Raw genomic sequence first — 12,005 nt, forward strand, 5'->3', positions numbered from 1 at the left:
AAGCCCCATCACAAAGAAAAAACTGTCTCCTTGGTCAGAATGCCAGTGTTTGCTTATTGCACAAGCCCCAGGTAAGGCTCTGTTCTCACTATAAATCCAGAGGTTTGTTGTGTCTTGAGAATTCACGTTGTGGTTGGACTTTCCACTTGTTCATTTGTATTGGAATCACGGAAGAACTGGCAGGGAGGTAGATGTGGTGTCAGTAGTGGCCCCTTTAAGGGTAAGGCCTGGGCATCCAGCAGAGTGTGCTGCACAGCTGCAGCCACTTGAAGGCAATAGGGCCCTCAGGGATATAAGGAGTACCAGAGGCAGAAAGGGTTTATGGGTTTTGAAGGAGTGCAGGTTGGAGGTAGGAGAGGAGACTGACTGGGTTTATTGAATTTGGAATCTGACTGTGGATTGTGACTGGACGTGGATACCCTGATGGATTTGACTGACCTACCTGGAACCTGACCTTGGACTGTAATTTGGCTTATTGGCTCTGGACTCTGATTTGGCAACTCTGATTGATGGGACTGATTTACTTGGCATCTGTGGACTGGAACTGGACTTACTTTTGCTTGCTGCACTGGTGAGTTGCACAAGGGGGACTGATCAGTCTTAAGCGGGCACAAGGGCCAGTGGATTGGGATTTGGCAGAACATTATTGTAGCAGAAAGATAATGTGATCCCCTATTTGTGTGCACCTGCTTTTGTGAGCTTCATAAATTCTGACTCTAGCGATGATGAGTTCTTGGGGTTTCCAGAAAACTAGAGTACTCAAACCTTTAAGTCTCTCCATTTGTTAATGACAGTGATAATGGTTCTTAATGCCACTGTTGACTGCTGTTCACTTTACATGGTTCAAATGTTGTTCTGTTATAGTTTATTAAATATTTTATTACACTATTTGGTTCAGAATATTTTTTTCCTGTTTTCCTCCTCTAAAAACTAGGTGCGTCTTATGGTCAGGTGTGTCTTATGGAGCGAAAAATACGGTCTTTTAAATCAAAGACCAAGGTGGAACAAATTTCCTTTTCAAACATAAAACTAAAAAAGTACCATTTGGTCTGAATGTCCTCTGGAAACCAACTTCCAGAAGCTGTTAATAACATGAGAATCTTTTTCTTGCTGGGTCTAACAAAACATCAGTTTGGTTTTTTTCCAACATAGTAGTAGGTAGCCCAAAATCACAGAGCTTGTATGTGGGACATATTAGTTCAGTAGTAGTGACCATCCCCTGTTAGCCATTCTCAACATTGGGTTCTTGAATTTCAAGGTTAGAGGTTGGCCAGCTCCAACCGCCTTCTAGCAGGAAGACTATTTCAGAGTCACCCTTAAGAATCCCTACATATGTGCCTCTCATCATATGACCCTGCCAAAATGATGGATCCAATCAGAGACTTTCACTGGATCCTCAGGATCATGGTGAGAGACAGGTAGTCTCTTGGGTATTTGTAGTCTCTTGGGTATTTGAGATCTATACTGGTAAGGCTTAACGTGATCACAACCAGCAATTTGAATTAATCCTGAACTAGCTGCAGCCTCCAATTTTTTATCAAGGAAAGCCCAATACAGAATGTATGACTTATAGCATAGCCTCAGTTGGAGTGTAATTTGAACCAGGCCTCATCATGGCTTCACCCTGGAGCATGTACAGAGATTCTTTTTCTTATCAGTGCATAGATGCAGTCACTCCCAACACATCTGGGATATAGGAGCAAAGGTCTCCAGATCAAAGAACAAAACATGCTGAGCAATTTGAACTCTATTATTTAAAAAGAGAGGCACAGGAAGAAAAGAAATTAAGCAGTGGTCTCAGGCTTATGAAGCTGTGAATCATAGTTACAGGGACTGAATCTGAAAAAAGAGGAACAATAACCAGATTTCCAAGTACTATATACACTGAGAAGTATTGTCCTGGATGATGGTAGTAGCATAAGAAGTTCCCCAGAGTCATAACCCAAGAGTATTAATAGTTTCAGCAAGCATGACAAGCTAAGGGAGTGGGAAATATAAAGAACATTATTGATTTGACCAAGTGTACCTAAAAAGCCAAAAATTAGTTAGCAGTTCAAACTCCTAAATCTTAAATCATGGAAATGAAATCAATTATTTAAAATCAAATTGAAAATCTATGCCAAAGTGCTTTGATATGCTTTGAACTCTAAATATACAAACTCTTTGGCAGTAGATAACATTTCTTAGGCTGTTTACATGGGTTGCAATTAAGTAGGCCTAAACAAATTTCTTTAAAATGGAAAATGTAATGAACGTCTTGCATTTAGTGAATTTGCATAATTGTTTTGTAAATTTTGATTTCAAAACTTGAGAAAATTCACACTGTGATTACAATTCAAATGTCATATAGGCATGCCCCCTTATCCACTGGGTTCTGTTAAGAAACAACCAACACTCCAACCCCACCCCCCATAGATAACTGAAACAGGCAATGGATACAGGCAAATGCCCATCCCCGCATTCCCCTCTGCTCCCCTCGCCTCCGGAGGGGCCTCTAAGCTTATCAGAGGCTGAGGATGTCTGTCCCTGGCCTCTGCTGAGCTCTGACTGAACTTTGCAGGTAATAAAACACTTCCTTGAGAAACCGGAAGTGATGTTTTTAATGCCTCATAAGGCATTGGGACATCCTCCTCTGCGGAGCTTGGAGGGGATACACACAGGTGCATGCGCTGGGAGGGCCCGGACCTGATCCATGATAAGTGAATATGCAGATCCGTGGACATGCCCACATTCCAACAAGATCACAAAATTTGCATCAAAATTTAAATTTTGAAACCGAAGTCTTCTAATTAGAATTTGTAATTTATTCAACTTTGCTGTCTATATTTAAAGTAATGTCAATAGTATGCACAATTCTCACTTGTCCATGCCTTTTAGCTTTGAGGCCTAACATTGAGTATAGCACTGTGCTGCTCTCAGCTTTGTATACATGCTTCATGGGGCACTCCTGGATCAGTGTCCTGCATTGCTTCATTTTAATTTTTTTTACTAAAAACTGGACCTGCTTTTGTGATGACAGATCCATTTACCATGGGCTCCGTACCATGAGAAAAATATGTTGTCATTGTAATGCTTCCTTTCTGTCACCAGGCCACCAATGTGGCACAGGTGCAGCAGTTCAGATTGGTCCTGTTCAGAATAATAATAATAATAATAATAATAATACAGGTATTTATATACCGCCTTTCTTGGTCTTTATTCAAGACTTTATTCAAGGTGGTTTACACAGGCAGGCTAATTTAAAACCCCATAGGGATTTTTACAATTGAAAGAAGGCTCTATCTTTCAAGAGCCACAACAATTCAGATGTTTCATTCTGATCTGGCTTCCGTCCTGGCCTCCCATGCTCAGAGCAGATGGAAATAGCTTGGCTCAGCTTGTCAGCTGCTTCAAGGTCACACGATGCTGGTGGCCTCGGACTGGCGACCTGCGGATGTTATCTTCAGGCAAATGGAGGCTCTACCCTCTAGACCAGACCTCCTGGAACAGACTAAGGTACTGTTCCATGCTCATGCCCCACTTTTATGAGTGGTGAGAAAATCCAGGGGTGTAGTGTTACCTGGGTTTGTGTGCTACCTTTAGAGGAGAAATCACTGGACAATTATGGTGTCTATTTCAGTTTACTTACAAATACAGTGGGCTCTCCTTAACTGCGGGCTCCTTAGCCCATTCTTCAGAGGGCCTCCCAGCTACGACTGAAAGTCACTTCTGATTCACACCAGCAACTTCTGGTCACATCCGGAGGTGTTCTGAGATACAGGGAGGCTGTGTGCTACCTCTGGAAGGTTGGATGTTATTATCGAACATTGAACATTATACATTATTATCGAACATTAAATATTCAATAATTTAACTTCTAACAAGTTCTTCAGTTTTGATCAACCCCAAAATTCTTGCTTCCCTTAGGAACCCATGTAACAGTAGAGGTACATGCTAGAAATTCCACCCCACAGTTATTCAAGAAACTCTCCCTGGGAAAAGGTATGAAGCTTTTAAAAAAACAAGTGCTTATTAAGTAAATTACAGGCTGTTGCTTGACACTAAGATCCTGGCATAAACTTGCAAGCTTCACACAAGCTCTATGCTCAAAGATGTATCTAACAAACAGATGGAGTATTGACCACTACTATAGAGGAAAGGTGCTTCAAATCAATCCCCCCACTCCCAAAAGAAAGGATTGGTGTTACCCCCCAAAAACAGGCAGTCAGTGTTCATAAACTCAACTACCATATTTGGGGGAAGAGAGAATGCTCTGGTTCAACAAATGCACTAAGTGCACAAATGGAGGCAGCTCAGCTCTTCTGTTGGGCAGCCCAGTCCTATTCCTGGTGGCTCTGCCAGATGTAGCAGCATCAAAATGGCTACCACTGCATCCAGCAGCACTGCTGGGGCTGCCAGAAGCCTTGGGGCGAAGGGGACTTTTGTCCCATTGAGGCAGGGGCCACAATGTGTCTCCTCCATTCTGTGCCGGCTTTTCAGCCTGACATGGAGCATAGGATCCTATGGAGAATAGGATCCCACCCCCCTCCTGCCCCAGTTCCTCTCCCCTGCCCCAAGGCCCTCACTGCCACCCAGAGCTCCTACCATGCTCCAGGTGGTGTCCATCCAGCGCTGAGCTCAGCACTGACTGGTGCTGGGCCGGCGCTGGCGCTGACTCCTCTCAGGGTGTTGCAGACCTGCCTTATGACACCTAGCGCCGGCACTGAAGCTCAGCACTGGCGCTAAGGTATCTTATGATTGGGCCCGTAGAAGTTGTTCATTCTATTTTGTTTTCTGTCTGCCTGTCTCCCTGTTCATCTGTCTCATATTTTTCTCACAATTTTATAGGTTTTCAAGACAATGGAAAACGCAGACCCCGCCCACCTGGTTCAAAAGACCAACATGGTAACTCTACGGCTGTACTAGACCATCTGTGCACTCCTACAAAACAGTTTTTACAAAGGGACTAAATAGTCAGAACAGGAAGCATTATTTTCAAGTTCAACATCTTGTGAAAGGATATTACAAACTTACAATAAAATAGATAACAGTTTAGCAACAACAGCAACAGCTGTATTTGTTATTGGGAATACTGGAACTGTAGGTGTCCTGTCCAGTCAATGGTCAAAAGCTCAGTTCAGAAATTATGTTCATGGGGACATCATCCATGCAATGTGGGGGAGGGCTGAGAATGCATCGCTGATCCCCACCAATGTGCTCCCTATAACTTGTCTCCATGCATTTATAGCACTCATCTGCACTGACAAACAATGTATCCAAGGAGATTTTCTCTCCATTATTGGAAATTCTCTGTTCTTGGCCACAAGGAGAAAATCTCCCAAACACTCAACACGTGACAGAGGGAGTGGTTTAAGGACCACATTGGTGCAAGGGCAGGCCTTACCATCATGTTCTCTGCCCTGCCACTGTGTGGATAATGTCCATGCAAATATAACTTCTGAATAGGGCTAAAGACAGTCAAGAAACTACTACAGGGAGAAAGCAAGAAAACACAAAATAACATCAACCATAAAAAAGACATTTCCCCTAACAAGTAGTCAGCAAACACACACGTCTGTGTGAGTGAGAGAGTTTTTAAAAGGGAACTAAAAACATACAATTCTTATTAAATCATGAAACATTCAGTTAATTTATGCAAACACCACTGGGTATATAACTTACAAACACAATGAGTGCTCATATCAGAACTGATATGGTACTCTAGAATATTAACACAGAATCCTAAAATTACAATTTTCCAGACACATTTCTACCACCAGAGTCCTCTTCCACAGTGTCAAGATGGTGAATACCCTCAAGCCTTCCACATATAGCCACACAGGAGCAGACTTTTTCCTGTAATTAATTCATCCACTTTCAAAATTAAGAAAACAAAGTATTCCTTCTCTGCCAACAAACCTTCTGTTTATCAAGTCTGTTTACAGTACCTTGAATAAATACAGACTTTGCCTCAAATAGTCACGTAAAAGCTCCAAGAATTACCAACTGGTCTTGTGAGTTAAGAGCCTGATCTCTGATCTTTAAGACTTGAGGAATGTTTGTTGCTGAAGTTAACAAGAACTGGTCAAGCCTAGTCAGAAGCTGCAGCTTAAAGAAAAGAGATATAACTGCTGGGAGAGAGCTCCTTGTCTTGTTTGTACTATAAACTGAATAAATACCAAAGTGTTGTGCTTTACAATTGGAAATCTTGATTCCTATTTTTGAAGAACAGCACATCAACTATCTGTTTAGTGGAAAAATCCTCGTGCGCAGCAACCACAAGGACATCTAGAGGTCTTGTGCAGGGGCACTGTTAGCAGATCTGCTCTCTGGATTTGTAGAGATTTGCTACCCTTGCCTGTAAGTGCGCTCTCTCTCTCTCTCTCTCTCTCTCTCTCACACACACACACACACACACACACACACACACAAGGAGCAATTGCTCCCAACTGGGCCCTGCAAATAAAGAATAAAATTAATATTTTCATGAAATCATTTCACAGTCACTAAAACAAGTGGTTTTGGAACTATTTACTTTTCAAAGGTAATCTACACATTTTGTTTGTTTATTTGTAGGCTTACATATACACAATGAAATATTAAAATGTTCTTAGATCCATTTGGTCCATTAATTCACATGCCCTTTTTAAATGCAGATTTTGGTATATGTCTACCATAGATATAAAACCCTATAATAAATTTTATTGTTATCTCTAAGATTCTACAGACCTTGGCTGTGAACCTAGGGACCTGCAAACAATGTTTCCAATTGGGCCTCACAGTTCCCAAGGTCAACCCTGTTTGCAAGTGTTCGTGCACATGCCCTGCTAATGCTAATGCTGCTGCCGCGGCCGCCTCCTCATCTGCTTGGTTGCTTAGAGAAGTAAGAGAGGGGTGAGGAGCAGAGCAGAGCACAGCAAAGGGATCTGGAGTTCACCTCTTACCTTTTGGGTGGGTCATATTGTAATGCTGTTGTACAAATCGATGGTAAGGCCACACCTGGAGTATTGCGTCCAGTTCTGGTCACCGCTTCTCAAAAAAGACATAGTGGAAATTGAAAAGGTGCAAAAGAGAGCGACTAAGATGATTACCGGGCTGGGGCACCTTCCTTATGAGGAAAGGCTACGGCGTTTGGGCCTCTTCAGCCTAGAAAAGAGACAGCTGAGGGGGGACATGATTGAGACATACAAAATTATGCAGGGGATGGACAGAGTGGATAGGGAGATGCTCTTTACACTCTCACATAACACCAGAAACAGGGGACATCCGCTAAAATTGAGTGTTGGGAGAGTTAGAACAGACAAAAGAAAATATTTCTTTACTCAGTGTGTGGTTGGTCTGTGGAACTCCTTGCTGCAGGATGTGGTGATGGCATCTGGCCTGGATGCCTTTAAAAGGGGATTGGACAAGTTTCTGGAGGAAAAAACTTTCCTCCAGAAAAACATTACGGGTTACAAGCCATGATGTGTATGTGCAATCTGGCCTGGATGCCTTTAAAAGGGGATTGGACAAGTTTCTGGAGGAAAAATCTATTATGGGTTACAAGCCATGATGTATATGTGCAACCTCCTGATTTTAGAAATGGGCTATGTCAGATGCAGGGGAGGGCACCAAGATGCAGGTCTCTTGTTATCTGGTGTGCTCCCTGGGGCATTTGGTGGGCCGCTGTGAGATACAGGAGGCTGGACTAGAGGGCCTATGGCCTGATCCAGTGGGGCTGTTCTTATATTCATGCTCATCCCATCCCATTTATTTCCACTGGCTAGGCAGAGAGCATGTGTTGACAGACAGACTAAAAAATACTGTGTGTCCTTTAAATAAATGGTAGGTGTGCTTCAACATACCTGACCCCTCCCCCCAAAGAAAGTGCATTCCCTGGGAATGTGGGACTGGGCAAGCATTGAATTTAGCATGCCACTTCTAAGGTAGCCTCCAGTGAAGCATTTGCAATTGGGACAGCCTATGCCTGCTGATCCTGCAAATGTTTAAATATGGCCTTGCTTCAGTGTATGTACTGTACCAGAGGCTTTGTACACAGCTCTAACTGGTAACGGCCTCAGCATATCACCATATGAGTGATTGTGAATTCTGTGGCTGTAGGGAGCCTTTGCAGTGCTAGTCTGACAAAGACTAAAACTGATCACCAATTTGAAGAAACTACCCAGCTCCCAAATGGCAAAATGTAATTTTCTGAGCTGTATAGAGCAGGAGCTGTTTCAGTGCGTAAATCTGCTGTAGCTCTCTTAAGATCATAGTAATAGTCTTCAGCGGTGAAAGGCCAGATAAACAAATAAGCCCGTTAAAGAGACAGATGCCTTGTGTTCAAGTGCTGGTTTGAGACAGGTATATGGCTGTGCAGCACATTAAGCAATAGAACACCCCCTCTTGTCTATGGTTGCTTCTTCGCTAATCACAAACTAGGAATGAAGTTGAACCAAGCCTAAGGAATACCAAAAGGGGCCTGACACTGAGGGGTTTGCTATAGTGTTAGTCTTTAAGGTGCACACAACTTTTAATTTAAGCCCAAGCTGATCATAAACTCAAATCTCACATAAGAGAATGCCTTTAGCATAGATCTGATTGAGTCTTGCTTAGTATTTCCCCAGTGGACGAGGAATTCTCTTGCCTTCCAGAATGATTATTGCTGATTATATGTTTGTTTCCAGCTTATCCATGGGACAAGTCCTGCTTGAAATCCATCCCTTTGGACCTGAAGCAATTTGAGAAACTGGATGCATATGCAATAAAGGTAAAACATATAGGTCACTACATCATGAGTTATAATTGCACTTTCCCACTCTTGGAACCTGCATCAAATATCTATTTAAACTAGCCATCCCCCTTGCAGAGATTTTGGTGACCAGTAGATCATCACCACAGGATGGAATCCTCATGAAATGTAGTTATCGGAATCATCAATGCAGATATGAGGTCACATGAGCTGGTTTTGTATACATTCCAAATGGTGTTGGCTGTTTAGTGCAAGCATAAAGGTTCTGTGAATGACTTTGCCATTCTCTCAAATTGCTAGCATGGCCAAGAGCAGTGTGTGCAAAAAGAAGCTCCACAGTTGCTGCTAGACATGCTGGCAATCCAGGCACACAGCAAACTAACATCAGTTAGCATATGTGCATGTAAGTCATACTTTTAAAATCAGACTGCTTAAAAAAAAGGGGGGGGGACTCTGCAAATTGGTCTTTTGCATCAATTAATCTTGTGTTGAGATTCCTAGGAAGCTAGGTTGTTGGCTGAATCATATGTGCAGAATGAATTCCTCAGCCACACTATTTTTGACAAGTTATAATAATTTGCTCTAGAGTGATGGCTGCAGGGTCTATTGCTCATTTGACTCCTTCAGACTGCCCTGTTCCACGTGAATGGACTTAACAACACAAACAATTCATCTTTATTTTGAGCTCATCTGTGTGCTCTGGAATGGTTTTTTTCAATTCTAAGCATATCCTCTGCTGAGCATGTCCTTCCACAATCAATTTACTGAGACCATACCCTCCTGCTCTAGTAGATATGCATCATCACACAAGATGAACATACTCTGCAAGGAGGTGGGCAATCCAAAGCTGTTCTTCATTCAAATGTATAAATTGGTAGCCAAATGGAAATTGGTTCCCACTATGAGAAACCTCAATGTGGTATGTGCACAGCTCACATCACAATTTTTAAAAATCTTATTGAAACACACCTGTGCACCAGTCCTACCCCCCCATCAATTCACATGATGCAGCTGTGCCCCCAGAGTGCACATTACATGCTATTGGGGGGGGGAGGGTGACCAGAGAGCCTGGGAGAGATATGTAAAAATATTTTTTTTCAGTCCAATCCGATGCATGTCTACTCAGAAATAAGTCCCATTAGAGTCAATGGGGCTTACTCCCAGAAATGTGTGGATAGGATTGGGCTGTTACTTACTGCCTGGTAGGCCCCCTAGCCACTAATAGGTCTTGGACTTATGCCAGTTATTTAGGGCTGGGCTGTGAAAGGGGGATAGGACAGAGTGTGTGTTGCTGCTGCCACCAAATCCACCCCTTCCTGTTCCCTGTCCTTCCCACTTGCTGCCCCAATCCATCCCTCCCTCAAACCATCCACAACACCACCACCTTACCTGCTCCAGCATGAGCTGGATGGGCTGTTGGGTTCATTTGTGCTGGCAGTCCTGCAGCACATGATAGCTGCATACTTTTTACGGAGCTGCACCTGCACTTACATCAGCAGATCCACCACTGTAAGTTCCTAAAATTATTGGGCAGTTAGTCTTCCTAGAAATTCTTCAGATGTTTTACCCAAGGAAGGGCCTCCACATTTGCTTTAAAAATTGGCTTGAGGCAATTTCTGGCAACAGTCTAGGGATGTGCTGAAACACAAGATTTTATTACTACTTAAAATATTTTTTTGCTCTCCTCAAAGTTCCTCAGAAATTTCAATTCAGCAGAAACTCCAAAATTTACCTCAAAATTCACCTCAGACAAAATTTCAGTGGCCATGTTAAACAACATGCTGCATATTTTTCTTACAGAGATCAGCAGTCTGGGATGAAATGCACTCTGAATGTGTGACTTTCTAAATCTTCTGTCCATAAAACATTCTTTCATTGGCTGGCAGAGGAAATTGTTCAATAATCAAATCTCATCTGTGGTCTGAGGGTTGAGCATGTCTGGCTGACAATAATCATATCACGTGAAAGGAAACTGTTTAAATAGAATCAAGTTATAACTAGTTAGTGCCTGAACATATCTGAAGGGCACTGGCAAAATAGGAAAGTACAATCCTATCCAACAGCATCTTTGAAGCTTGTAGCAGATCTGCTTCTTAAAACACAGATGGCTGCCAAGCGCTGTATGGCAAAGCTAATGAAAAGCCTACTCCAAGGATCTCATACCAACCTGGAGGCTAATACATAAATGAGGATCCCAAATTAAAAATGTTGACTCCTAAAAGTGTCTTGAGCTCAACTAAGATAAAGTGATTTATTTGAAACACAGCAAGAACATTGTTGACCAAGCGAGTGTTTCTGCCAGGTAGTGGAAGGGAATCAAAACAATCAGCAAGCAGAAAGCGGGAATAGCAGTGCACCTCCATCAAATGTGCTCATTTGAAATTGGCAATCCCCTTTGCTCCTTGTAACACAGGTGACCACCAAAAGCAGTGTGGAGGAGCTGGTGAAGACTTTGCTACGTGTAGCACATAATGACCTGGAAAAAGTCAGGGCCATCTGGACATGGATATGCCACCATATAGGTAAGAACAGAATTCCAACATTCCTTAGAACCTGTGGATAATGCTGAAAGCTTGCTCTGTATTGTGGTTCTGGAATCTAGAACTTCAGCTTACCTGTTGTGTGGTTACTGTAGGAAAGCAGCTGACCTGGAAAATCTGCATAATAAAGATAATTTAAAGACGTTTACCAGCCAAAAAGAAATGTGCTCTTGTCAATCTTCATATTCATATGCCTTTCTTAGAACTGTCCATGATTGCAACATATATTCTACTAAGAGAAAAACCTAAAAAATGACCCAGTGGCATAGCTAGGTCACTCGACCTATAAATTTTTGATATCACACAGCACCACTCTGAAACACACCCCCCCCCAGCGCAAGTAATTTCAGTCTCCAGAACACATGGTCAATATCCCACCTTGGGGAAAAAAATAATAAAACTCACCTTATCTTCCCCCACTTGGAGTAATGGAGAATTCAGCACAGGCTCCCTGAAGCAACCAAAAAGCTGCCTCTCCAGGTTCTATACAGAGTTGCTGTTTGCGCAAGCTCCCTGCTTTTTCATGACCTTTTTTTTTTTAAACAGAAGAGAAGCAACTCTTCCCACTGCCTCCTCAGAGCTTGCTGATATAGGCATCCTGCTATTTTTTAATTGGAAGCCGTGTGCCCTGCTTTTTTAAAAAAAAATTGGAATGCACCCATTATTACAGCCTAACCTGCTGGAGGCAACTTTCCTGCTGCCTCCCCAGAGACTGATGACACAAGTGCTGTCTTTTTTATTATTGGGTAAATGAA

General features: G+C 42.5%; 1 protein-coding gene across 1 annotated transcript in view; it reads left to right on the forward strand.

The window, feature by feature from the left end:
- Positions 1-12,005, forward strand: part of KY (kyphoscoliosis peptidase) — a 35,208-nt gene that overhangs the window by 11,699 nt on the left and 11,504 nt on the right. Inside the window, exons 4-7 of the mRNA XM_066621496.1 lie at positions 3,907-3,981; positions 4,828-4,884; positions 8,646-8,728; positions 11,124-11,232. Of these exons, the coding sequence (XP_066477593.1) occupies positions 3,907-3,981; positions 4,828-4,884; positions 8,646-8,728; positions 11,124-11,232 (324 nt within the window). The remainder of the gene's footprint in view (positions 1-3,906; positions 3,982-4,827; positions 4,885-8,645; positions 8,729-11,123; positions 11,233-12,005) is intronic.

Source organism: Tiliqua scincoides, chromosome 3 (assembly GCF_035046505.1).
Source record: "Tiliqua scincoides isolate rTilSci1 chromosome 3, rTilSci1.hap2, whole genome shotgun sequence".
In the NCBI taxonomy this organism is placed as follows: domain Eukaryota; kingdom Metazoa; phylum Chordata; class Lepidosauria; order Squamata; family Scincidae; genus Tiliqua; species Tiliqua scincoides.